Source organism: Centropristis striata, chromosome 13 (assembly GCF_030273125.1).
Source record: "Centropristis striata isolate RG_2023a ecotype Rhode Island chromosome 13, C.striata_1.0, whole genome shotgun sequence".
Classification (NCBI taxonomy): Eukaryota; Metazoa; Chordata; class Actinopteri; order Perciformes; family Serranidae; genus Centropristis; species Centropristis striata.
The window spans coordinates 16,204,161-16,230,768 of record NC_081529.1 but is presented as its reverse complement, the minus strand read 5'-3'; the positions used below and the strand labels follow the sequence as shown (position 1 = coordinate 16,230,768).

The following is a 26,608-nucleotide window of genomic DNA, read 5'->3' as shown; positions in this document are numbered from 1 at the left end:
CATCTCACCAGGGTGTCTGTTGCCTGCAGCTCCTCATTCAAACTGAATTACACTGTGAAATAGGATTATGTGTCAAGCAATGCGATGATTGAGCACAATTGTTGGGAGTTTGGCAGGAAAGCGGAATAAAAAGAAAATATACAAACATGCATTCCTGTTTGTCATGCTGATGTGAGTCGTCTGTGAAACGACATTAAGATAAGTCGATCCTGGGTGTCAAATGATGGGTATCTTAGCATCCACACTGCTTCTATTTTTTTTTTCAAGTGAGTAAAAAATAGCAGCCGCTTGTCTGGCTGTTCCCCAGAGAGTATACAGACTGAGTTACGGCCCTATAATTATGTGCAGGAGTGAAAGTGTGTGTGTATGAATGAACGTGCTCCGTTTTAAAAGGCGTTTTATTGTGGTTGCTGTTTCTTCAGATTGTGGGCCGGGGAGCGGATCTCCCTTTATAGGTTTGCTGTTTCCTCTCCCAGAGAGCTCCCAGATACCCTGGGCAACTGAAGAGGCTGGCTTGCATTATACAGAGACACGTTTAGCTTCTGAAATAATCTAATAAAAAAAGAAAGAAAGAGAGAAAGAGAGAGATCAAGCAACCTTCTAAGTCGATGAGCTCATTCCCATCTTTCATCAGCATCTTCTGCATCATAATGAGCAGAGAATCTGTATGTGTGCACACAGACAGAGCAGTCGTCTTGAAGGCTTCCCTGCAGCCAAACTCTTTGATGTCTCAGTCACACTGGATTGACATCTCCTCCCTCAACTCTGACCTTATACCTCCAGGGGTCAGATCCCTCAGCATTAGGGCCTGTCGAGCCAATTAACCCCAGAACTGAGATCAATTAACCCTTTTACACCAGAGCAAGCAGATAACACCACATGCATTATTAGCAGGTGCGGCAAAACCACCAGATCAAGAGGTTTAAAATGGGCTGATCCAAGACAAAATAACACTGATAGAAAAGGTTCTGACCTGGTGATAGACAGATGGAGAACAGGTCTCAATCTGAGCTGCTTGCCAGATAGAAGAAGGCTGCAGAAAAAGAAGATGGACAGAGCGGGAGAAACTCATCTATGAGTCTAATTAAGCAGAAATGGAGCCGTTGGGAGCCAGGGGACCTGCGTAGTGATATCTTGCATTTCAGTCCATTAACCTGCTCCTAATGAACTGTGCGTTATTGGGGAAAGTCTTTATCAATCACACCCCACTGAGGTGACGGTCACTGGTTCATCGGCGCTCGCAGAGTACGTCGATACTCTTCAGCGGGGGCTCCGGATCACTGGCTGACCTGCGTGGAGTACAAACAATCTGATTGTAACATGCATGAGGTGAAATTCCTCTAGCTCCAGCTCCTCAGTTTCCACATGAAACACAGGAGTTGTGTTTTGTTGTGACAAGCATGGTGTGAAAAGAAAACCCAGTCTTTCCCAATCAACGATTTTCACCCACCCACAGTGTTGATTATACCTAAAGACAGGCTCGGTGATGAGAAATACCCAAAATGTTGTCAGCGGATTGGCGAGGCAGGCTGGGAAAGTGATGTCAGATACATTGGTTAGGGATTGGAAAAATGAAGGCGGATTCACTCATACAAGTGGAACAGATGTTTATTATTGTGTAGCTACTGCTTATTAATTTTAATTGTTTTTATTTGATTGTATGCACAATAAGATGAGTGGATGGGATCAGAGAAAGTGGCTCAAAGAGAGAAGGAGGGAGATGGTGGATAGGAGGAGAGAGAAAGAGATAAGGGAGGGGGAAAGAGAGAGGAAAGGGGGGAGAGAGAGAGATAGCAGATTTGTGGCGAGAGAAAAGGGGAGAGGCAGAGAGAGAGAGAGAGAGAGAGAGAGAGAGAGAGAGAGAGAGAGAGTAGAAACTGTTTAAACGTGTGTTCGCTCTTACCAGTCTCAGCATCGCTCAGTTTCTGCAGGAGGCTGCAGCTCCATCACTCCAGGATCTCCACTGGCACCGATGACCAGATATGATCTTCCCATTTCCCAGTCAGCCCATTTTACTCTGAGCTGGGATCTCTTTATTTGTTTGCATGGATGATAACAGCCTTACGCATATTCATGGATTTCTCACACCACAACTAATTTGACTCAAACCCGGGATTGGTGACAAAAAAGACAAAAAAGGGAGCTCCAAGTGGTTTCCAGCGGTGTTTTCTTAAGGTTTGTGGAAGCTGCAGTTCAGCCTGCTTTGGACATGGGACCGTGCGTCAGCCGAGAGGGATCCGGTGCCGGAGGAAGAACATCTTCCTGAAGGAGGAACAGCCCGTGTGCGGGAGTTTTTTTAATTATTTTTTTTAATTTTTGTTCTTTGCCACCGGGGAGGGGGAGCTGTGGGTTTTTACGCGCCGGAATGATGCGTCCCAACCGCGGCTTCATCCTGCTCCTCCTCAACGGAACCGCTTGTTTGGTAAGTGAGAGTGGGAGTGTAGGGAAAAGTCACACTTGTCTTTACGCATCTTGCTCCAAATTACCTTCTGGTGTCCGTGTAACACCTGCGTCACAGGTACGGCAAGGTGTCTGCTCTCATTTTTTTGCACTAAAAACTTACAAACTCGCGAATTTAAGTGAGCCAGAAATGTGCAGACAGACATGTGGAGAGCTGAGAGCTGATGCTGGTCAGAATGTTAGATCACCAGCCGTGCAGGTCATTTGTGTTTCTTTGCAGAGATGCGGAGATAATTGCCGCCTGCTGTGCTCTGCTCGCTGCTTCCAAAACGCATTTGTGCTGATATCTGTGTTATTCTGCCTCCAACTTATAATTACGAAGTAAATAACATTCACTTTGACCCTGCTCGGCTCAGGTACGGCGGGTGCACTCACTATTCCCAGCGGACACTCGTGCTGGCAGCGTGTGTGCGGAGCGCACTGTGCCGCCGGTGTCCGACACCACTGCGCGTATTTGGAGCGACATCTGTCCTTTAATTAATTCAATCTGCATATTTGGCTCGCTTGAAAGTATGATAGGCCTACTGCACATGAAAGTCACAAGTTACACCTAAATAAGTGCACGTGTCGTAAATCGATTAAACTGCAGGCAGGTATAACCTTTCACCTTACATACATAAATCGTAAAAAAGTCAAAACTAACACAATAATATGAAAGCTTTCAACAATTTGATATGTATGCACAGAGTATACATCCTCACAGCTTGTGTCAGCCAGCAAAAATGTGTATGTTAACCGAAAAAGTAGGTGTACCCTGCAGTAGCCCACACACCAGGCTAAAATAAAAAAAAAAAAAAAAAAAACACAAAATTAGCTCCAAATATTTGCATCATATGGTTTTAGTGTATTGGACATGTTTTTTTATATATTGTGTGAGACAGAGGGTGGAGTATTCTGTCTACAGGAAGCAGCTCTTCTCAGTAAAGGCTCCATTCTGAGGACTCACCTTCTCATGTCAGATATGATTAAATACAGGATTTATACCATGAGAAGTGATAAACTCCTCACCAGAATCTCTGCTCTCTAATTGAGCTCACTAATAATAAATGAAGGAACACTAAAAAACCCTCCAGCTTGTGTTTTATAAACTGTAATCCCTTCCCTCAGGACCCCCGCTGACCTATAACACCAGATGTGTAAACATGAACTGTCCCTGCCGTCTTAATGAACACCTCCAACATTACATAACCACACTATCAAATTTGGATCACCCACTCCTCTTTCATGTACGCTTGCAGATTTTATTAAAAAGCAGCCTTTAATGAGAAATCACCTCTGGATTCACAAGAGGGAACTTGAACACCCTTCTGCTCGGAAACCCCTGGGCTGAGTGTAACAGGGCCCAGGAAATGAGCAAGCTCACACACACACACACACACACACACACACACACACAGAGAAAAAAAAATGAGTGCAGTGGAAATATTCAAGAGAGGTTGAGTGCTTGTTTGATGCACTGTTTGTGTCGGCATACCTTCAAGGATGACCTTGTGGTTTTCATATTAACGTATTATTCAGGTGCTCACGGGGAAGTAATGGCCCTTTTGGTGATTTGAGGTCTAGCAGACAAGGCTTGTAAAAGACTAAACACACACAGATTTATTTAGCTGAGACGGAGCTGTTTCAACAGATCTGAGAGAAGAGAGACCACACGCTGACTTAAAATATGGGGGGATGATCGCCTTTTCAGCCGTTGTATAACTAGATACAAGAGTGTGGGATAATAGGCTTAACACTCACTGTGGTGTTGTCTTGGTTCTGGGAGCATTGTGTGAGCTGCAGGGCTGCAGCCTATTGTAACCCGAAAGGTCTGTGGCTAATGATAATGAAATTAATTGGGGCTTTTTCCTCCCTGTCCACACCATGTATCTATGAAAAACGTACATGACATCCCTCAGCAGGAGATCTTGGGTAATTCATTAGCCGTGTGACATTGATAAATTATGGAGCAATTAATAAATTAAGTAACTTTTTATTATGCAACAGAGTTGTGATTAATAATCATATAAGCCTACTATGCATTAAAATTCGATTTGGATGATTTTCTGTTGTAATAGCTCCGCAATTCTCTGAGAGGGTTCAGGTCTCTAGGGGCCTTTTCCAAATGACTGCTAATATAGACGACTATTAACACAAGGTGCCACTCCAGTTGTTGTTTATGTGATGAATGATGTGTTTCAAATGTTAATTAATCTCAGTATTTGAATGGAGGGTTATGAATAATATAAACCATCTCAGTTGTATAATTGACTGCTTGAGAAATTATGTTTATTTTTGGCAGCGGTTAGAGTTATTCTTCTTCTGTGATGCTCAGCAAGCTGGCTGGATTTGTTTCAGTGAACTAAGTGGCTGATATGCATATATCAAGAGAATAATCTGTGGGATATTTAGGAGAATATTTAGTGTCCTTTCTCTGTCCTTGTGATTAGTGGTCACATGATCAGTTCAGCAGCAGAGCCAAGATGTGCAAAAGGAGCCGCAACCAAGGATTAATATGCTTTTTATTTTCCTGAGGACTCATTAATTGTGTGGACTAGAAAATCTTGGTAAATAGTCAAAATAATAGGTCCTGACCAATATAGGAACCAATACCAATTTTAAAGGGGAAAAATTCACTGATTACCAATATGGCAGCTGATGTAGTGAACTGTTAAAAAATAGACCTTCCCTATTTGGATGCTGCACTGATTTTGCACCAGTAAGACTCTGCAAAGGTGCTCAGGCGGCTTTATTAATCTAAGACTTTATCAAAGAATATTTAACATTATTATGCATTATTCATACAGTGTAATACATTTTTAACAAATTCTAGAATTGAAAAGTCAGCAAATTAAATAAAAAATGTAATAAAAAAAACATATGAGAATCGAATTTTCAGTATCAGTCAGTTGCTGACAATTTAATTGAAGAATTCATAATAAAAATAAAACAAATAGCGTATTTCTAAATCACAGAAAGCATTCATTTCTGTTTTATTTTCTAGGAAAAAAATGTTCATGTCGGCACATATTGGACAACTTATGGGTCGATACCGATAGATACCGATAAGTTTGTGATCTAGACATTTGCAAAAGCAGCAAAGAGTCACATCTACACATGTGGAACCAGCAAATATTTGGCATTTTTGCTCAAAACATATCTTAAATAGGAATCAATTATCAAAATAGATGCTCATTATTATTCTGTCAATCGACTGATTGACAATCTGTTTTGGTTTCAGTCTTTAGAAGATCATAATTCATTCATAAACAGACGAAGCAGATGCAAAGTAACAATACGCAGAGGAGAGACAGGTGGCCACAGAGGAAAGTTGACACTTTTAAAATAGAGCAGGTACGCAGTGTTGATGAGGGAAATGAGAGGAGGTGTAGATGAGGGGCTGAAAAAGGCAGGAGGTTGATACAACTCATTGACAGTCATGACAGATTCTTTCTTCCATTTTTGTGCAAAAGCATCCAAGAAAATACACTTAATCCACATGTAATTACAACTGCAGCAGCAGTGTGGCTGAACCGTGCACAGTCTGAATCCCCAGACCAGCCGGAGAGATCAGGGAGGAGGGAGGTCAACAATCTGAATAACTTCCAATAAAAGAATGAAGTGCAACAGAAAAGGGAATTGAACTGCACCGTCTCAGTGAACAGCAGACTATCTCACGTGCAGTTACTCCTCTTTTCCTAGAAGTAAAATCTTGCTTTAACAATAGATAGATTTATAATAATTTTACTCATTCAGCAAGACACGGTTTTAAATGTTTGTGCTTTTAAACATGTGCACACCCACAAAAGAGGCTGTTAATTAAAGGATTCTGACCTTGGGTGTGCAGTAACCTTCATGTAGTAAAGATCGCTGGGGATGCAGCCGCTCGGCTCTTCATACAACCTCACGTTGAGCTCACAGCTGCTCTTTCACACAAGAATTTTCTGGAATGGATGAGCCTCAGGTAGCCTCTCCGTGGCCATGAGAGGCAGGATGCCTTTATACTCTCTGTGATTGCTTTCAGTGCAGATGCGGACGCTGACCATCGTGCCTGATAGCTGAATCTCACCTCCGTATGGCCCTGCACAGAATGTCACTATTTGCAGATTGAATTTCAGTGAGCACATTCATACATATTCCAAGGTTTCCGTGCATGGAGGTAATGTGAAAATATAAAGAAAACATGAAACTTGCATGAAATCACAAATAATAATTCGGTGCGGGTACAGTGCTTTTTCCACTTCTAAACTCTTCCCATCACCCTCTATTTGACTTTGCCATCAGCAAAGAAACACGTTCTTATTTAACACGGTCGGCACGTCAATTAAAAACAAATTATGTTCTTATATCGAAAGCCTCACAGAGCCAAAATCCCTTTCATAACAAAGACAGCATTGTGATGAGGCTGCACAGAGAGATCACAGCAATGAGACTCTTGAATCATAACAGCAGTACAGCAACCGAAACAACAAAAGGCAGAAAAATCTATGCAAAACTGCCTGTAGTTTGCCTGTCACGGTGCAACGATGCACAAACACACACTGGGTAAACCTCAATATATTTGTGTAAGTTTAAAAAGCAAAGGCTGCCCGGTGCTAATTCTAACCACATCAGACCCCTCGCTCCGTTTTGACCTGTCACAAAGCCTTACATTCATGCTTCTTAGATACCTGTCCTCCTCGCAGGGTCGCTGACCTTGTCCACCCAGATACATCCCCGGCTGAGCACGAATACCACCTTAATCCTGAGAAAACAAATAGACAAAACCCCCAAACACTGTCTAATAAAGCATATATTGCATGCAGACACAAATGTGAGACAGCCGCAGCAGAGTGAATACTAATTTTTTTTTTTTTTTTTTTGTTTGGGGCTTTCTCGCTCTCTTGAGTCTTCCTCTTTGCCATCACTGTTGAAATCTGCATGTCAGAGCTCATAAGCTTCTGCTCTCCACCTCACATCCCACACAGATGCAGGAAACACAAAACTCATTCATAATTGTCAAATTTTCTATTATAAGGGAGGGTTTGGCTGCTGAAGCAGAGTGGAAGCAGACAGAGCAGCTTATTGGGCTCATGACATCTGTCCTGTGCTTTACAACCTGTGAGTGCATGAAGAATCATAAGGGGACGATTTGAGAGGGACAAGGCATCTTCACCATCAGTAGCACAATATTATGCAATATTAGCCAATTTTAAAATGATTGCAATATGGCTTATGAGCACACATAATACACAACTGCAAAACTTTTTCTTATCTTATGTATGATACAGGTGCCGCACTGATGCCCTCAGACCAGCAATAATTAAACAATTAGTCGGTCTACTGAAAACTGTTCAGCAATTTTTAAAGCCAAACTGCTAAATATCTGCAGGTTTAAGCTTCTCAAAATTGACAATTTGCAGTATTTCCTTTGCTTTTTATAACAGAAAAAAAAATCTTTAGTTTTTGGACTGTGAGTGAAAAGAAAACAAGCCAGTAGAATACTGAACATCTGGAAGATTAAACAAAATTACTGATTTGAGCGAATAATCATCAGATTAATAGATACTGAAAATAGTTCTTTGTTCCAGCTGTACCTAATTTAAAAATTCTCTTTTTCCTGAATACACAAACTGCACAATGTTCAGATTATATAATCATTATGATGATATCAAAAAACACTCAGCTTTGGCCATGAACTTTATGAATGCTTGGTCTCTTTTGTTGTGGGTCTGCATTTATAAGAGTAGTCGGTCTGAACAGAAAATGGCATGATTATTATTATTAAACTGCAACTCTCAGAGCCACATAACTGATGCTCTTTCTGCAGGCACATCTGCCGGAACTGTATGATTCTTTTCTTGTGTTTTAAACTCAGACTTTTTACACTAAATTTGTATTGATTGAACAAAGCGCCAGTAAATGAGCAGGGCTGCTGGTGCTATAATGAAGAACCTCTGTGGCATTCTGCCTGTGGTCCATAACAGCTTGACTTATGCACAAACACAGCAACAGTGACCCCAGAGGTGCACCCCGTCCCTCCTGACCACCCACTACGAAAGCCAGCAGGGGACCGCCTGCCCCCCTCCTCCCCTCCTCCCCCCTGCCAGCTCCCAGCAGAGACAGACAGAGGGAGAGACTGAGGGAGACGGACAGAGAGAAAGCTCGCTGACACACTGACAGCCCTTCATAGTGAAGCGGCGAGCTGTCCTGAGACAGAATACGTTGTCTGCTCAAAACCAGCACAATTTATTGGGGCATTGCTCTCTGGGAGACTGCAGGGGAGACAGAGCAGATCCTGGAAGCATATCTGTAGGTTTGTCTGCTGGTTTGGATACAGTGAAGGGTGGATTACAGTGCACAGCTTAAAGAAAAACGACTCGTAGCCTTGGGTAGAATGAGTGGGTATAACTCCCAGGAGATCCAGATAAAGATGCGCTTCACTTTCACACAGAGGAATAACTAAGGAAGGGAAAATCCATAACAGACGTTTTAATTTTCAGAGAGTTTCTGCTGGAGCTGACAATAGTAAAAGTTGTTTAACTGCGTTGTGAAAATGTTACGGAAAGTGTCAATATAGAATGAAATTTTCCTCGTTTCAAGCAGGCATCTAAACAATATTAGAAATGTGGGACCAGGGGACATGGGTTTATTTGAAGGGGGAACATCAGGCTGTCAGTGCAGTTTAACAGTGAAGGAAACTGAAGCTGCTTCTGATGCCGCAGGCCCTGAAGGTTCATGCTGACCTCATCGTGGTGTGACTGGAGCGGCTGGATACCACATCGCAATGAGACCGGGGAGCAGAAGCCCATTTATATTCTCTCACAATCTGTAAACAGTCTGTTCTGCATGGATGAACATGTAGTGTGCAGTTCACCAGCGTGCCGCCCAGTGACGGTACAGTGATTTTCAGGGTCAGAGTGGTGCACATGTCCAGACAAGGCCCGCTGAGGGTCTTTACGGGGGATTCCAATTAAAGCAGCGCACAGCCAAAGGGATCAGGGAATTTGGCTGAGCTTGAAAGAAGACTGTTTCAACTATAATAAATGGATAATAGGAACATTTTTTTGCAGAGTACAGTGATTTCTGAACTGAATTGAGAATGTATTGCTCTGGAATATAGGACAGCAATTATTTCAACCTTTATTTCTCCAGTTTGATGCACTACTACATGGCCCACTCCACAGTGACCCTGTTAGGAACTGCTGTTTGGGAAAGGTTCGCTCACCTAAAGCACAGATAGATTTTTTTGTCAGTTCATTAAAAAGTGACACAGAACTCAGCTGGTACCTGTGTAGCAGTGGTGGAAAAACGATTCACATCCCTGAAGTAAAACTACTAATACCACACTGCACAATTACTCCACTACAGGTAAAAGTCCTGCATTCAAAATCCTACTCATTATACTCAGATGGTTATATTCTAAATATATATTCATGGAATATTTTTATTGTTGCATTCAGGCAAGCAGTGTTTTTTTGTAAAGATTGGGCTCATTCTTACTACTTAATGTAGTGTTGCAAGGTTTCATTTTAAAAAATAACTTAAAAAAAACTAAAATTGATCACATTTTTTTAAATGTTCTTTTTCTCCTTTTCCCCCCCAACTTTGTTTATTGCTTTTCTCAACAAAAAAAAACACAACAAAAAAACCAGGCACAACGCGCAAGACCATACACATAACAAAACGGAAAATAGTTTAAGTGAAACGATTTTGCCAGACAATACAGATGCATCTCAATAAATTAGAATATCATAGAAAAGTTTATTTCTGTCAGTAATTCAATTCAAAAAGTGGAAATAACACATTTTATAGACCCATTACACACAGAATGAAACATTTCATGTCTTAATTTATTTAATTTCTTCTAATTATAATGACTATGGCTTACATTTAATAAAGACCTAAAATTCAGTGTCTTTGTGTGCCTATGTTTAATCTGGAAATGTTGGCCTCTGAAAAGTATGTCGATCTATATGCACTCAATACTTGGTTGGAGCTATTTGACTTGAACTACTGGAAATGGACTTTTCCATCATATTCTAATCTATTGAGATGCACCTGTATATGCATACACTGAAAGTGTATCAAGAGCAATATAAATAACAACAAACAAAAAAAGGAATTAGAATAAAAAAATAAAAAAATAGATAATATATAGAATAAAATAGAATAGAATAAAAACAACGAACATGCAACACCAGTAGTCAGTAGTAAAAAAAAAAAGGATATATATATATATATATATATCAACAAAACTTAGCTTCTCAACTAACTGAAAAAAGGCCACCAAAATTTCCCAAATTTGTTTGAAGACCCTTGTAAATAAAATCTTTTTTTCCAGTTTTTTTTTTTTAAAATAAAGAACATCTCTGATCCAATGAAAAAAGGAAGGAGGAGAGGAAGATTACCATTTAAGCAGAATGAGTCTTCTTGCAAGAAGAGTAGTCAATGCCAAAATATCTTTCATAGGGGAGGGTAGAGGAGTTTTATGTTAAATCTTGACCTGAATATCAACTAAAGTTGTCAGCTAATTATAGTGGAGTAAAAAGTCGAGATTTGCCTCTAAATGTAGTGGAGTAAAAGTATAAAATTGCATAAAAAAGAGATACTTAAGTAAATTATAGATACCTTTAAGTACATTACTTGAGTAAATGTACTTAGTTTCATTCAACCACTGCTATGTTTGCTAAGTGACCACAAACAGACACAAAATGACAACAAAAAGATGCAAAGCAACCTCACAGAGATGCAAAACGACCACAAAGAGACACAAAACAATCACAAAGTGATACAAAACTAAGCTGCTACAAGTGTTTGGTAAAGCTTAAGCAAAGATTGCATTCATAGTTAATAGAAACCAACATTGATTCTCGGTAGGAGACAGAAAACCAGACATTCATTACAACTCCCTCTCTTCTTCTCTGCTACTGCAAGTTAATAAGTGTCATTTGAAAAAAAAATATGCTGTCATCTTTCTGGAAAATGAAGTTAATATTCACCCGACTGTTGGAGGTCACTTGTCACTTGACACATAGGTTGTTTAAAGAGTTTGAACAATGGATGTCATGCAAGAAGCACTCATATGAATGGATCCGTTTATAAGCGGCTTGTCGAGTGATAGAGAAGAAAATTTTCTCTTGGGCACAAACACAATTAACAAGTGGATCAGACCTGTTAGGAGTCATGGACATTCATAGGTGTGAAGATTTCTTTTAAAAATATTGAACCACAGCTTACTGAATGTGTCATTTGTAACATATTCTATTAAATTACTCATGGTAAGTAACACTGTTGAAATAAACTGAAATACTCTACTTGGAATACTTTAAATCATCTTTCTGATTCCTCTGCTTGGCTCTAATATTTCAATGCCAAAACCTTGCAGTCTGTGCATCTCTTCTGTCTGCAGCCAAATCCTAGCCTGGGTATACCCATACTGCCTTGCGCGCTCAGTTTCATTTTGAACCTGCAGGCCATTTCTTAGCCCTGTTTTAGGGATCCAATCACAGAATGGGGAGGGACGGCAAGACGATGAGGCGTACTACTCGACAGTTGGAAGCTTGTAGTTTTGTAGTTTTCTTACGGATCCAACATGGCTGCAGCAGACGCGAAACTCTCTTTCGATCTTGCTGTAGACGGCGTTTTAAATAGTTAACCCTAACCCTAACCCTAAAGTTAATTTTAAAAGAAGAACAACATTTGACTTTACACTCCTGTTTCACTACCAAAAAGGATGTTTTAGCCTTGCTTCCGACAGGATTCGGCAAAAACCTAATCTACCAACTAGCCCCGCTACCGCTCACTGCTGTAACGCCGGTGATCTCGCTACGAGCCGGGGGACAGCGGAGCCGCCGAGAGACCCGCAGCAGCTTGTCTATTGCTTGTCTATCCACTGATTTTATACCATAAAATCAGTGGATGCGTGTGGCTGAATGACATGAGGGGGAATAAGGCGTAAAAATAAATAATCTTGCAGAAGGCGAGAACTGGAGAAGCAAAGCAGCAAGCAACACTCTCTCTCTCTCTCTCTCTCTCTCTCTCACACACACACACACACACATCAACACTGCTGGTAGACTGTGAGCAGCCAGTCAGAGTCAGAACATGCTGCAGAAAAACGTTGCAGAAGCAGAATTGAGCATTTGAGTCTCAAAGTAGAGACGGGCTAGTCTGTCTATGTAAACATCAATTTCTGGCGCTCTACGTACGTCATCTGGTTTAACTGATACGAATGGCTAAGAGCTACCTACAGACGCTTATGATAGACATTTGTAGCACCCAATAAACAGCTCTGGAGGATTGTAAACTACTCCTCCTTTACAGAAAAATGAATAGGTGGTTTCCAGACTAGATCTCATTTGTGATATAGTCTGGCGTTAGCCAGGCTAGCCAAATCCAAGTTTGACGCAAAATTTTTAAATGCTGCATTAAAGAAAATGCAATTTAGGGATATTTCCATCTGGTTTAGAGCAAATAAACAAAGCTGCACAAATGTACTTTGGTCAGAAGATGGCAGTGTAATGTGTTGCTGTAGGCTAATCCGTCAGTAAACAGTAGAAGAAGAGAAAACATAACAAAAAAAGAGGTTGCTAATCGGACAACTTTGTCCACCCACGAGAGAAGATGGAGGAAAGTCTTCAGGGAATTGGATTCAGCTGGGCAACTTATAATTGTACTTTCATGTCAGAGCAGAAACAGCTGATCAGTTATGTGAGTTAAATGTTTGCTACGTCAGAACTTATTCTGAAAAAGCATTTCCATCTCCCTTTAGCGCTTTAACTATTTTTATGAAAAGACAAAAACCACCTCAAGCGAGCGTAAAAACTTTTATGCACATTTCTGTTTTATCGCATTTTTGTGTTTCTGTCAAGAAAATATGTTTAACTGGAAATGCATGCATCATGTGAATATTAGAGCAAATAAAAACAAAGGGTGCAGACCTTATCAGTCCTGTTATGTTGCGGGTCAAATTGACGCATTTCAAAGTAAAAAAAATCAAAAAAATGAATTTCAATTAAAAGAAGAAATTTAAAAATGTAAAATAAAATGTAAAAAAACCATTGTATTTTATATGAAGGTCTTTCCAATGTACATAAACCAACACACAAGCCAAACTGAAAACACAACCTCTGTGGTGTTAGTAGTAAAGTAATCCCTTTACGTAGTAACTATATTCAGAATGCCACCAGTTTAAACTCCTATCTTGCATTTAAAATATATAATTCCTCTGCTTCTCTCCAACCCTGTGTGCAGCCTTTCACTAATGAACTGCATTTTTCATGACTTTCAGGAATTTTGAGTTTGAAAATCCTTTATAAATCATAAATTATAAAGTATGAGCAAGTTAAGATCAGAATAGGAAAACGCTCTTGCATGAGGCTCAGCGTTTCCTCTGATGACTATCTAATGCAGATAAAACGGACTGCAGTTCACACCTGTTGTCAGGATGCGTGTCAAATGTTTCACAACTAAGCACTTGTGATCAGATTTCACTCTGCCGCTCACATTTGTTGTTTTTTTTTCCCGTTAAAGACTGCTGCGAAACAGAAAAAAGTCCCTCAGCTGAAGAAGCAGATTGCTGTTAAGAGCTGTGTGGCAGTAACAGAGCTTTTAAACAGAAATGCATATAAAACTTCTGGCTCACATCTGTATTTAAAGCTGCCCACTAATGGCCTTTTAGTGCTGACTGTGACACACATTCCCAGGTGGGAGCTGCACGGTTAAACCATTGTCTTTTGATTTGACCTTTACTGAAGCAATTTAATGAACAAGAAAGCATGAATAATTTTTTTGTTGGATTGAAGCTGGAAACTGATCAGGTATTCATGCTTTTCAGCTCTTGGACAGGTGTTGAGAATGTAACAGAGAGTCTGGAGCATTAAGTCACACAACATGCCTTAATAAGACGGCTTTCAATTGAACCTTTCATACCTGAATCTCCATTAGACAATTGGAGAGTCCTTCCATCTTCCACCAGACAGGTGTGAATATCACAGCAGCACTTTAATCAGCTCTGCCCCATCAGTGCATGCGTTGTTCCCCGCTCTCTGGGGACAAACTGGAGAGAAACAGTCCCCTCTCCGCCCTCCTTGCACGGCCAACTTGTCAATATCTTATAATGTAAAAAATTTGATAGCCAATTCAGAGCCCGGCTTCCCTCTGAGCATACAAAATGAGCCCAACTCCACTGGGATGACACAACTGAACCTGTCCAGAATGAGCTGGGAGAGCGTCTGAAGGATGCAGAAAGAAGTTTAAAATAAAAAGATTCAGTGTAGTGTGTTTGTTCACCCACTGCAGATCTAAGCTCCAGTGACCCCCAAGAAGCTGGAGTAAATTATTCATTAAGAGTCAAATGGCTTGTTTCTTGTGAAATTACCTTTCCCTCCCTCACCTCTTCTTGGATCTACACTGGCCAGAAGAATAATTAGTTATAAGGGCACAGCCATTTTCAGGCTTTAATCATGTAACAGAGAAGTCTCCTGCAGTGAGCATATTAGATCTGGAGACGTGGAGAGGAGACAGAGGAGAAAAAAAGAAAAGAATAAAGCATTGACGAACACTTAAGAAATCTGAGCTGCCTGGGTCTTTAATTAAAAATTGATGTCATATTAGAGATGAAGATTTCAGCTCAACAGCAAGAGGAAAATGGAGTGCTTATTGAACTTGTCAGCTTTCAGCCCCGCAGGGAAGACTCTCTGTATCAATCAATCAGTTTACTTTAATTCAGATCATGCATCCATAAAAATATCAGTTCAAACAGACGTCACGACAAAGACATACAGCAGAAAGTATCTGTGTAATAACCTGCACATCAAGAATTTTGAGAGAGATTTAAATGCTAAAGAGAAGCAGGTCTTAAATAAATCTGATCAATTAAAAGCTATTAAAACAACAATAATTATCACATGTAAACAGAGAAATTAAACAAAATTAATTTTTAACCTACATTCCTAGATGTGTTTTGATCTAATCAATGCCAACTGGGACACATACAGTATATAACAGTAAAAAGGTAATAAGAACAATTAAAATATCCTTTATTATATAGCAATATTCATAAAAACACTTAATGTAATAGATCCCTGCACCACAGTCCCCATCAGAGCTGCAACTAACAATCATTTTCAGGATTTGTTAAAGTAATAATTTTGGATTTTAACTCAAATAAAAGCCTGTTTTGTCATTATATATGGCTGAATGAGGCAACACAGTGGTGATTGAGCCTATGGCACACTGATGAAAGCTCTTGCATTTGGAGTATCATGAACTGGATGTCGACTGTGACAACATTCTGGGAAAAATTACAAGCGATGCCCTGTCAGTGACTGTTTTCTATCTCCCAGGATTAGTTTGTCATCTAGAGAGGTGAGGCAGAAGTCTAACACACTTGTTTGTACAGTGCCTTAAACCTCCATTCCTCCTAACGGCCAGCAGAGGGCGACTCCACTGGTTGCAAAAATAAGTCAGTTTGTATGTACAGGTGCACCTCAATAAATTAGAATATCATAGAAAAGTTTATTTATGTCAGTAATTCAATTCACAAAGTGGAAAAACACATTAGATAGGTCCATTACACACAGAATGAAACATTTCACGTCTTTATTTAATTTCTTCTTATTATAATGACTTTTCCATCATATTCAATTGTACTGCGATGCACCTGTAGGCCAATAGGAAAATGATCCTACTTCTCACTTTATTTATTGCCTCAGTAAAAATTTTCCTAATGAGTTTATAGTTTTAGTCACCAGTTTTAAGTCTTCTTTAATACAGCATGATGTTAATTCTGTAAATGATGGTCCCATTTACAGTCAAATAGATGATAAAGTAGGGTATGCTTTAGGGATGGGCTACCGTATGATTGACAAGTCACTAACGCAGTTCACTGTGTGTTTTCACATCTTCAAAAGAAACTCTTAGGAGTCAGCTGTTCATTTAGAAGACTGATTGTCGGTAACCAAGTTAACACTAGCATTATCTAAAAATGTAGCATAATTCCAGCCCCTGATTTGTTCTCCACATTCACTGGTTGCAAGCACTGGTTGAATGTAACTAAGTATATTTACTCAAGTACTGTACTTAAATACAATCTTGAGCTACTTGTACTTTACTTGAGTATTTCTATTTTATGTAACTTCATACTTCTACTCCACCAGACTTTCAGGTAAATATCGTACTTTTTACTTCACTACATTTGGCTGACAGCTTTAGTTACTTTTCAGGTGGAGATTTAACATTAAAAAAAAATACATTAAAGTGATTCAACATTTTTTTTTTAAATTAACCTCATAACAGTATATTGAGTAGTTAAATGAGCTCTTAATTAATTTAACTGACATCAATGCATCAAAAATAGTAATCTAATAATGTTTTTAGAATAACTTTACAACTAACAATCTGAGTTGGTCCATTCTGCATAACGAGTACTTGTACTTTTGATATAAGTACATTTTGATGCTGATACTTTTGTACTTTACAAAAGCTGTACTTTACTTCAGTAAGTTTTGAATGCAGGACTTTTACTTGTAGTGGAGTAATTTCCACGTGTGGTATTAGTACATTTACCGAAGTAAGGGATCTGAATACTTCTTCCACCTCTGGTTGCAAGAAAACCAATATGGTGATGGACAAAATTCTGAACTTGAGGCTTCATAACCGGAGTGCACAAACTTTACGTGCTGAAAAAAACAAAAAAGAGCGATAACTACATTTGATGAAACTTCAAAAGCAAGTTAAAATGAGATCCAACAACATTTCCTCATGCTCCAGCTGCAGTGGGGGAAGTATTAAGAACCTTTACTTAAGTAAAAGTAACACAACAAAAATACTCCATTACCAGTAAAAGTGTTGAATTCAAAATGTTACAGTAAGAGTAAAAGTGTAACAAGTAAAAGTACTCATTATGCAGAATGGCTTTTGACAAAGTGTTATATTTTTCTGTTTTATTACTACAGAATACATTTAGATTTTGAATGGAGCCAATTTTAAAACCCCAAATCCCAAAAAGCAAGGATGCTGTGAAAAACATAGATCTACTCTCTCAATGCTGAATGTAAAACAGTCAGTTATCATTTATTTATCAACAACAGCCCAACTTCATCAGAATCAGGGATGTAGATACTATATATACGCATCATGTGTTTTTTTATGCAAAAAGTAAAGGTGTCAAATACATGTGAGTAAAAAAGTACAATATTAGCTCCAAGTATTGGTATAAAGAAGTATAAAAATGGAATTACTCTGGTAAAGTATGTTAAAATTGTACTTTAGTAAAGTACTTGAGTAAATGTACCAAGTTACATTCCACCACTCCCAAGGTGATGTCTTCAAACTGCTTGTTTTGTCCAGCCGACAATACAATATATAAACAAAATATATTTACAGGTGCATCTCAATACATTAGAATATCATGGAAAAGTCCTTTTCCAGTAGTTCCAGTCAAATAAAGTAGTGAGTGCATATAGATGGACATACTTTTCAGAGGCCAACATTTCCATATTAAACATACTTTACAATACTTTTTACAATTGGTCTTTTGTAATATTCAATTTTTTGATACACTTTTTTTTGATACACTGAATTGTAGGTCTTCATTAAATGTAAGCCTTATTTGCACTTTTTGAATTGAATTACTGACATAAATAAACTTTTCTATGATATTCTAATTCATTGAGATGCACCTGTAATTCACAATGATATAAAACCGGAAATAACAGCAGGAAACAGAGCATGGTTGGTGTTCTTGCTTGAAAGTAATGGTTAATCAATGAATAAAATAGTTTTTCATTGCTTAATCAATGATTTCTGTGGTTCCAGTCTCCACATTTCTGAAGTTAAAAGTGCAGCTCCTGGTTGGATATCTGCTCATTTTTCAGGCCCTTAACAAGTAAAGTCTGAATGCTCACACCCAAGTGGGAGTCTAATTTTGGAACAATATCCTTAGGTTGACACGCTGGTCTGTCACCAGTCCCCTGCGTCTGTGAGACTTATGGCACAGATTTCAGTTAAGTGGCTCTCTGATCTCTCAGCTGCTTTATGGCCGAAGTGTGCTTCTGTCACCAGGGGAAAGGGGTTAAAACGGTGTACCTGTCACTTTAACAGGCTGATTATTGCCTGTGGAGCTGGCAGGCTTGCGAGGATCGCTCCCCTCCCCACACTCCCTGCTGGGAGAGAGGCCTGGGGCCTGTGCTCACTGAGGCTGAATGACTCACAATTACCACAGCGACAGAGCCTGCAGCCACCTCCCATCCTCTCCAGCCGTTTCACTGACTCACTTAGCGCACATGACAAATGACAAAATCACCCCGAACCTCCGCCCCCTCACTAAGACCTGATTGCCCATCGCCCACACTTTGCCTACAGTACTTAAAGCCGGGATACATCTCGCCAAGCTTCATGAAACAAAACAAACTTTGTCTGAAAGTTACTCATTCGGGCTTTTAGAAGCAACACTTGTGTTGCACTACATTTTATATATGACCTACAGTACAGTAAATACTCCATGTTTTAAACTAAACAAAACACTTCTTTAATGTTACAACACAGGTCAGTGAAACGGTAGATATTATCTGTGGTGCATCATCAAAGGATGACTTCCTGGACTGTGTTTTAAATATGAATGCAAGTGAGCAGAATATCCAACAATATTAGAGCTCAAGTATTAAGAAAACAATGTCAGGGCTAAAAAATATTCTACGACAGAGATGCAATGCATTAATCTCCCAGCATTGTGAAAACAACAGTAAACTCAGGGCTTTTCCTACACTATTTCAACTTGCTTACATTGCATAAGTCAAAATTGGAAGCGTGCTGGTAGTTAAATCTTACACCTCATATACTCTCCTAGTTAAACGCAGAGTGGCGAGAGAGTTGTAGCAGTATGCACTTTTCAGAATGGAGTGTAAAAGGAGTGATTGTTGTAATATTTAATGGTGAAAAATAAGTTATGTGCTGCAGTTTAACGTGTGACCTCTGTGAACTGAGAGATGCATTGATCTCCTAAGGTTTTTAAAACATGCAAATAGTCATTAAAACATGAAACTCCGAGCATTTTCATGGTTCTAGTGGTGTCTGATTGTCCTATCTTTCTCTTTTTTTTACTCTTTGATCCCCCTCTGTTTAAGCCTTGTCATAAGAGTAGCATGGGTCATTTGGAGAATAGCAGAGTCAGCACGTAAATGTGTGGTGTGTGTGTGTGTGTGTGTGTGTAAGAAAGAGTGAGGGAGTAACGGTGAACGCCGATGTCAGCCGAGTGAGCAGAAAAGCAACGGAGTAGAGATACAGACATATGTCACTTATTTTGGCCTTTTTCACTGTTGTAAATACAACTTTCAGGCCTAATTTAATTCCCCGCAGTGTAGCAATCCACAGAAAGAAGAAAAATGACACGGAAGTAATTGAGAGAGAAAGAGAGAGATGGCCGTTTGTAACCATCAGCTGTTTTGTGCCTCCCGCTGCTGATTTTAACAGAGAATCGTTCATAAATTAAAAATAGAGCTCGGCTAGTGCCTGCTACGTTTCTGTGGGTGCTCTGATTAATAAATGTATTCTTTGATTTAGTAAAATCAGACATTCAGGACCTCCCTGCAGCCTAGAAGGAACTATCTGTTGTTTCATAACCACATTTTCCACCAGTGTGATGATTCGGCTGTCGAATCTTCACCGTCCGGGGTCAGAGCCTTCAGTCCACGTGGCTCTCTTTCTCATTTCCAACTCGTCACATAGAGATGCGTGGTCAGAACACCACGGTGCCACTTTAACACAGTGGGAACTCACACGCACTCACCATGCACGCACTGCTACCACAACAAAGACACAGTGGAAGTCAGATTACAACACACACAGTGGGAGCGTGACTTCATTCTCCTGTCAGGACGCCATTACTCCATTATATCTGCTCAATTAATGTTCTGAATGTGGTTTACGGCACCTTTAAAGCCTCCATGGTGCTGTGGACGACCACACAGTGTGTGTTCTCTCACGGCAGTAATAATTGCAACTCTGGCTCAGTTTCTTCGTCTTTTTTTTTCTTCTTTCCCAGAGCCATATTAAGCTCATTTTAACATTTGTCTTTGACAATGATGCTGCACACTGAATCTGACACCTCCAGCAGTGCCAGACACTTAAATCTTCTGTTCAACAATAGCACAATGCTCACTTCATCTCCCCTCCTGCAGCCCGGCCTCTCAGGCTTTCTAATGAACACTGTGCAAGAGAGAGAGAGAGAGAGAGAGGGAGAGAGAGGGGGAGGGATCCCTTGCTCAATATATAACATGTACAACAAGCATTTTGCAATATGTTTTTGCTCTATGTTTTGATATGAACATTGGCGCCATCAGAGTCACTCCATACAAGCGGAGGTGCTGGCAAAAATGACGAGGATCTTAAAAGCAAGGGGCAGTTTTTAGAAATCAAGAGTGACATATTTTTCAAGAACCCTAAAGGGCCCCTTTGTAGGACACGGCGGGGGCTCTTAAGTGCTATCCGGGGAGGCAGGCAGAGTGCTACCCTCTGTGCCCAGCAGCCACCAGCTCATTGAAGACGAGAAATCAAACACAAACTAGTCCTTCAATCGGCGCTGTGGGGAATGGTGTTATTTGTCATCAAAGTCATCCCGCCCCGCCTCAACTCCTCCTCTGAAGGAACACAGATACATCTGAAAAGATTCAAATCAATATAAGCTCTTGCAAAATTGTGTTTATTATTAATGAGTTTGGGATTCTCAACAAAGATATCACAAGTATCTGATTTAAGAGGGAGGGGTCCTTGTCAGGGCAGTGATCAGCCCACCAGGGAAGGATTTGAGTGGCAGTGAAGCAGCAGACAGGTAACTAGAGGAGAGGCCGTCTGGACTCTAACACCCCTGTGGTAACAGGGCCAGATTTGGAGGAAAAAGGGGGAAGAGTCCAAACACCAGACCACAACCACATCAGCGGGAATCCTCGCAAGCCAGTTGAAATGCACTCCACGTTGTTATGAAAGGAAATACATGTTTTTAGAGGGACAGAAAATCAATATCGCTGACTGACTGCGGCGCAAGTGAACAAATGTGAGCGCGCTTGGAAAAACCTGCATAAAATGGAATAAAAATGAGTCAGACTTAATAATCCTGACTAAGCCTGTATAAGGAAGCCCTGGCAGTCAAGACAGTAGATGGATCAGAGCACAGACAGGAATGCATGCATTATGCATCATTGTAAAATCTCTCCGGGTACAGCGCAGATACACAAACTTATCCCGCATTTGCATCACTTATTGTTCACGTTTACAACTCAGAAAAGTGTGTTTGTGTGTGTGTGTGTGTGTGTGTGTGTGTTCTCTGCTGCAATATCCAAAGGACACAATAATGCTGCTGACTTCTATGGCACATTAGACAGACGCTACCTGTTAATAGATCATTACCGTTGAATAATTACCCATTACTTTGCTCTCACAATCCTACACTCCTCACAAAGCGGCTGCTGAGCACAGCAGCACTATCTTATCTCCCTCACATCTCTTCTCCTCCCCTCAGCTGATGTTAACATCTGACAGCTTTGTGTGTGTGCCGATACAGATTTTCTTTCTTTAATTAAAACACTGGAAGTCTTAATTGGACATTACACTTTATTCTTCGGCCCCCCCGCCCGCCCGGCTCCCCTTCCTCAAACACTTTGATCCTCCGACCAAATCTTTCGAGGCAATAATAGTTTCCCCCTGTTCCCAGACTCACACCACAGTGCTTAAGAAGCAAAAAGCTCCCTTTAAAACTGGAAACATAGCTTAGTCTACTCTCTACATGACTTTCTTCCTTTAACATTTTTCAATTTCTCACCAATTAGATGATCTTCAAGTGACCTTTTTTCACTCAGTTCGAGCAAAAATAGATAAAACTTTAATATGGCACCTTGGCTGATGTAGAGATGAGTGTTTTAGCATGAATTCTGCTCTTTTTGGTGCATTCAGACACTTTATAAGTGCATAAATCACCCTCCAACTCCTGTTGTCAGAGAAAGCCTTTCTTAATGACAGAGCTTTATTGTTTTACAGGATTATAGACTTTGGAGAAAATTGTCCACCCTCACAAATATTGATTAAACTGCCCAAGAGCACAGGAGTAACACACTTTATGTGAATTCAGTTTTGGTGTGGATTTTCTGTGTGAATCTGTTCTTTGATCCCTCTGGCCTCAAGTAGCTCGAAGGAGGCATATGAGCCCATTACTCGGGAGCTTAGGGAATTACATCGGCTCTGCGAAAACTAGACATAAAGGAGTATTTTCTCTCACGGCGGGGTAAACAAAAGAATGTAATAATAGCAATACCTGCAAAATTCCAACCATTTATTTATATATATAACATTGATAGAATGTCACGGTTACTACCACGAGAGGTATGAACGGTAAATTAAGTATCGATTAAACCTTTAATTTGTTTTCTGTCCACGTTTCTTTCTACCTTGCTGATAACTGCCTACTTTCTTTCTCTATTTCCCTCCTCGACCCCTATCTCCACCTCCTCTTTAGGTGGCGCTGGGTCAAGAAGACGACTCCTCCAGCGCCAAAAGCTCTTCAGACGACTCGTCCAAGACGGTGGGCCTCCTGAGCGGGCAGGCTCCCCTCTCGCCCCTGAGCCGCTGGATGCTTCACAGTAAGAGCCGAGCTGCTAACACCACCTCTCTGGAGCTGCCCTACCGCTCCCCGGTGCCGTTCTCCAAGCAGGAGTTTTCTAAACAGGAGTTCTGGGAGATGCTGGGCAGCGACCTGCTCAAACCCGACGCCTCCAGCTCCAGGGTCAAACGCCGGCCCATTGTTAAAACCGGCAAGTTCAAGAAGATGTTCGGCTGGGGCGACTTCTATTCCAATATCAAGACGGTGAGGCTTAACCTGCTCATCACCGGGAAGATCGTGGACCACGGTAACGGCACGTTCAGCGTCTACTTCCGCCACAACTCCACGGGCCAGGGCAACATCTCGGTCAGCCTGGTGCCACCTGTCAAGGCGGTGGAGTTTGACCTGGAGCGCCAGAGCGTGGTCTACCCCAAGGACTCAAAGATCTTCAACTGCCGCGTGGACTATGAGAAGGTGGATCGCAGCAAGCGCACCTCGCTGTGCAACTACGACCCATCCAAGACCTGCTTTCAGGAGCAGATTCAGAGCCACGTGTCCTGGATTTGCTCCAAGCCTTTCAAGGTCATCTGTATCTATATTTCCTTCTACAGTACGGACTACCGCCTGGTCCAGAAGGTTTGCCCGGACTACAACTACCATAACGAGATGCCCTACCTGCCCTCGGGCTAGAACTCTTGTAGGGGGGAGGAGAGGTGGGAGGGGAGAGGAAAAAAGGGGGTGAGCAGGAGTGACTGCAACACACGAGGAGGAAACCAGGCCTGTGAATCGTCCTTAATGCCACTGTGGCAGCAAGACAACTTAAAAAGACCCTCTCTGTAGCCTGACTATTGTAAGATGTAAAAATATATATGCAAAACAAAAACTACAGTATGCAGATAATGAGGCATTTGGAATGCGTAACTGCAGCATTCATTAACTGGACTGGTAGTGAAAATCAAACACGCACATTCTTACCTCAATCCAGTTTCTAAATGCCAACTTCTCGCCAGCTAATTCTCTCTTCCATTAAGTCATCTGTGAATGTTGTCTGAATGTCCTTTTAATCACCCTTTACTACATTGCTCTTTTGCAAAGTCGCAAGGCAGCATTTTCAGCGAAGGCGCGCATTTAAACGCTGTGACACGATTCACTGGAGAGTTGTATACAAATCCACACTTTATTACAAACATCATACAGCGTTTAACACTGAGCACTGTAAATGATTAAAAACCTACCAGAGGGAATGCAAAGTGTTGTTTTTCTCACACAGAGCAGATGAATGTAAAGTGTAACGAACCACAGCGTCACTGAGGTTACACTCAAGTCTTTTTAAAGGGCATCTTTTTTTCATGTGAACTTAAAAGTCTGTCTCCGTCTTCTCACCATCACATGTGCTGTCAGCTTCCCACCACGACATTGCTGATGTGTAGTTTATAGCCTGCCGAATCTAATCACAATATATCTCTCAGTTATGTCACCTCCATTTTAATAAAAAGAGGGAAAAAGGAGGAGAGAAAAAATAATAAAATTTGCAAGAAAAAGCAATTGCTCAACAAAGATTCAGGGCCAGGGCTTAAGACAAGTTCAGTGCGAAGGAAATAACTAGATTCTGCACAGAGATAGAATTGGCCCTCCACACTTAAGAGAGAGAGAGAGAGAGAGAGAGAGAGAGAGAGAGAGAGTGAGAGGGGGAGAGATTCAGTGAGCTGTTTTAATTAAAGTGGAGAAGGAGACTTAGAGTATGCAGCTCCTTCTATTGTCCCCTCTGTATGAAAAAGATTAAATTTTGTTGCCGTCAGGATTCCTGATTTCACGCCTTGATAACTTTGACAGTGCAGGCAGATTGCTCTCTCCCGACAAATACTGTGTTCACTAAAGTCGGCCCGTTATCTTGAATAAATGAAAATATTATCATAATAATTACATATAATTTAATCTCCTTTAGAACTAATTAAGGTTTCAACGAGAGGGCGAAATGTATTCCTAAAAATCAAGTCAGCGAGTAGAAGGATAAGAGGACGTTCGCGGGGATGCTGCCTGGTGTGTTTTTTTGCGCGGAGCCGGCAGCCAAAGCTCAACCCAGAGTTAACTGCTCTCATTAAGATAAATGGCCACTGGCTGGCCCATCTCATGTTGCTCTCACAAACAATATCAGTGCAGAGAAGAGCACAATGGAGCTATGAATTAACCGGACATTTTCTTGGTGAGAGTGAACAATGACTTTTCAGCGAACAGTCACAAAAAAGCTGTGTAGAGTCTTTAGATCAGGCAGCCGGTGTGATGCTAATGTGCTGTGATGTTAGGGATTTAGCCAGGATTTGTGCACGCTTTGCTGGAGCTGTGCAGCGATCTCCCAGGTGGACCTGCGCAGCGGTGAGCGGTCACCATGAAGCTGTCCTCCTGTGGGGGGAACAGCATAAGGCCAGACATGAATGCATCGTCTCAGCCGCTCTGTGTGAGACTGAGGAGCAGAAGCAGGAGGGGAAACACAGCGATAGGGCTAAAGATAGTAACACAGACCTGTAAATCTGCACATCAAAGCTCTGTGGTTTTTTTTATAAGAGGGGGGTAGCTTCTCTCCATATGCGACCTAATCAAGTTGAGGCCCAGAGCAAACAGCAGCAGAAGTCTGCAGGGGACAGACAGAGACAAGACCCGCAGCAAGGATAACGGCTGTTCAACTGTCAAATTTCTGCCTCCTCTTGTGTGTGTTCGTTCTATCCAAACAGATATTTCACATAAGCACTGATATATGTTGACAACACACATACCCTTAAATATTCTCATGATGTTCTTGTGATATCAGACAAAAACGTATTTGCAATGGTTCATATAATATCCTCTAAAATCTGAGCTCGATTTAACATTTTGAAGCGTCGTTGTGACTCATGGTTAAGGTTGTAACAAGAAACTACTTGGTTAGGTTCAGTCAACAACACCACTGAGATGGTCTTATTATGACTCTTAGTTAGCTGCGCCTTCTAGTGGCTGCAGTAGTTATGGAGAAAGTAACATTTATAGCAACAATGTTGGTGGAAGCGAAGATATTGAGTATAAAGAGCGACAAGGTCCACGTAGAGAGGGTGGGGTGGACGGGTCAAACAAATATTGAAACACAAAGAAGTGAACATTGTTATTTGACAGTTATGAAACATAACTTTCAGGCATGGCCCATACATAGGTCTACATCACAAATAAACCTGCCTCGTAGTTACTTCCATTTATTTCAACTTTATTTTAACCATCTTTTTCTGAGCTTAACCATGTCATTCCCCCTCACTAAGCTTAATCAAGTACTTTTGTTGCCTAAACTTAATCAAACTGTGACGATATCACAACTTAAATGACAAAATAAAATTGACTAATAAATATTGCGACAATTATGATCAGGTATAACGCTCCTATTGGTCATATTTGAGGGTAGAAACTTATGCAGTCATAAGGTTTGGAGGACTTGTTGAAACAGTGAGGTGAGGAAAAAAGATCAGGGTCTGGTTTAAAATCAGTACTTCCATAAGTAATCACTGGATGTTGATGCATAGGTCACATAGGTGATGTAGGCCGTGACATATTAATTTACCAAAGTTTACGTACAAA

General features: G+C 40.7%; 1 protein-coding gene across 1 annotated transcript; it reads left to right on the top strand.

The window, feature by feature from the left end:
* Positions 1-1,929: 1,929 nt before the first annotated feature.
* LOC131984033 (neurexophilin-1) lies at positions 1,930-24,950 on the top strand. The gene is made up of 2 exons (XM_059348895.1): positions 1,930-2,422; positions 22,928-24,950. Exons 1-2 carry the CDS (start codon positions 2,366-2,368, stop codon positions 23,699-23,701), a joined length of 831 nt encoding a protein of 276 aa, XP_059204878.1. The 5' UTR covers positions 1,930-2,365; the 3' UTR covers positions 23,702-24,950.
* The last annotated feature ends 1,658 nt before the right edge of the window (positions 24,951-26,608 follow it).

Coding starts and splice junctions, on each gene's coding strand:
- LOC131984033 (XM_059348895.1), top strand. CDS start 2,366: ATGATGCGTCCCAACCGCGGCTTCATCCTGCTCCTCCTCAACGGAACC. Junction 2,423..22,927: donor TCAACGGAACCGCTTGTTTG/GTAAGTGAGAGT, acceptor CCTCCTCTTTAG/GTGGCGCTGGGTCAAGAAGA.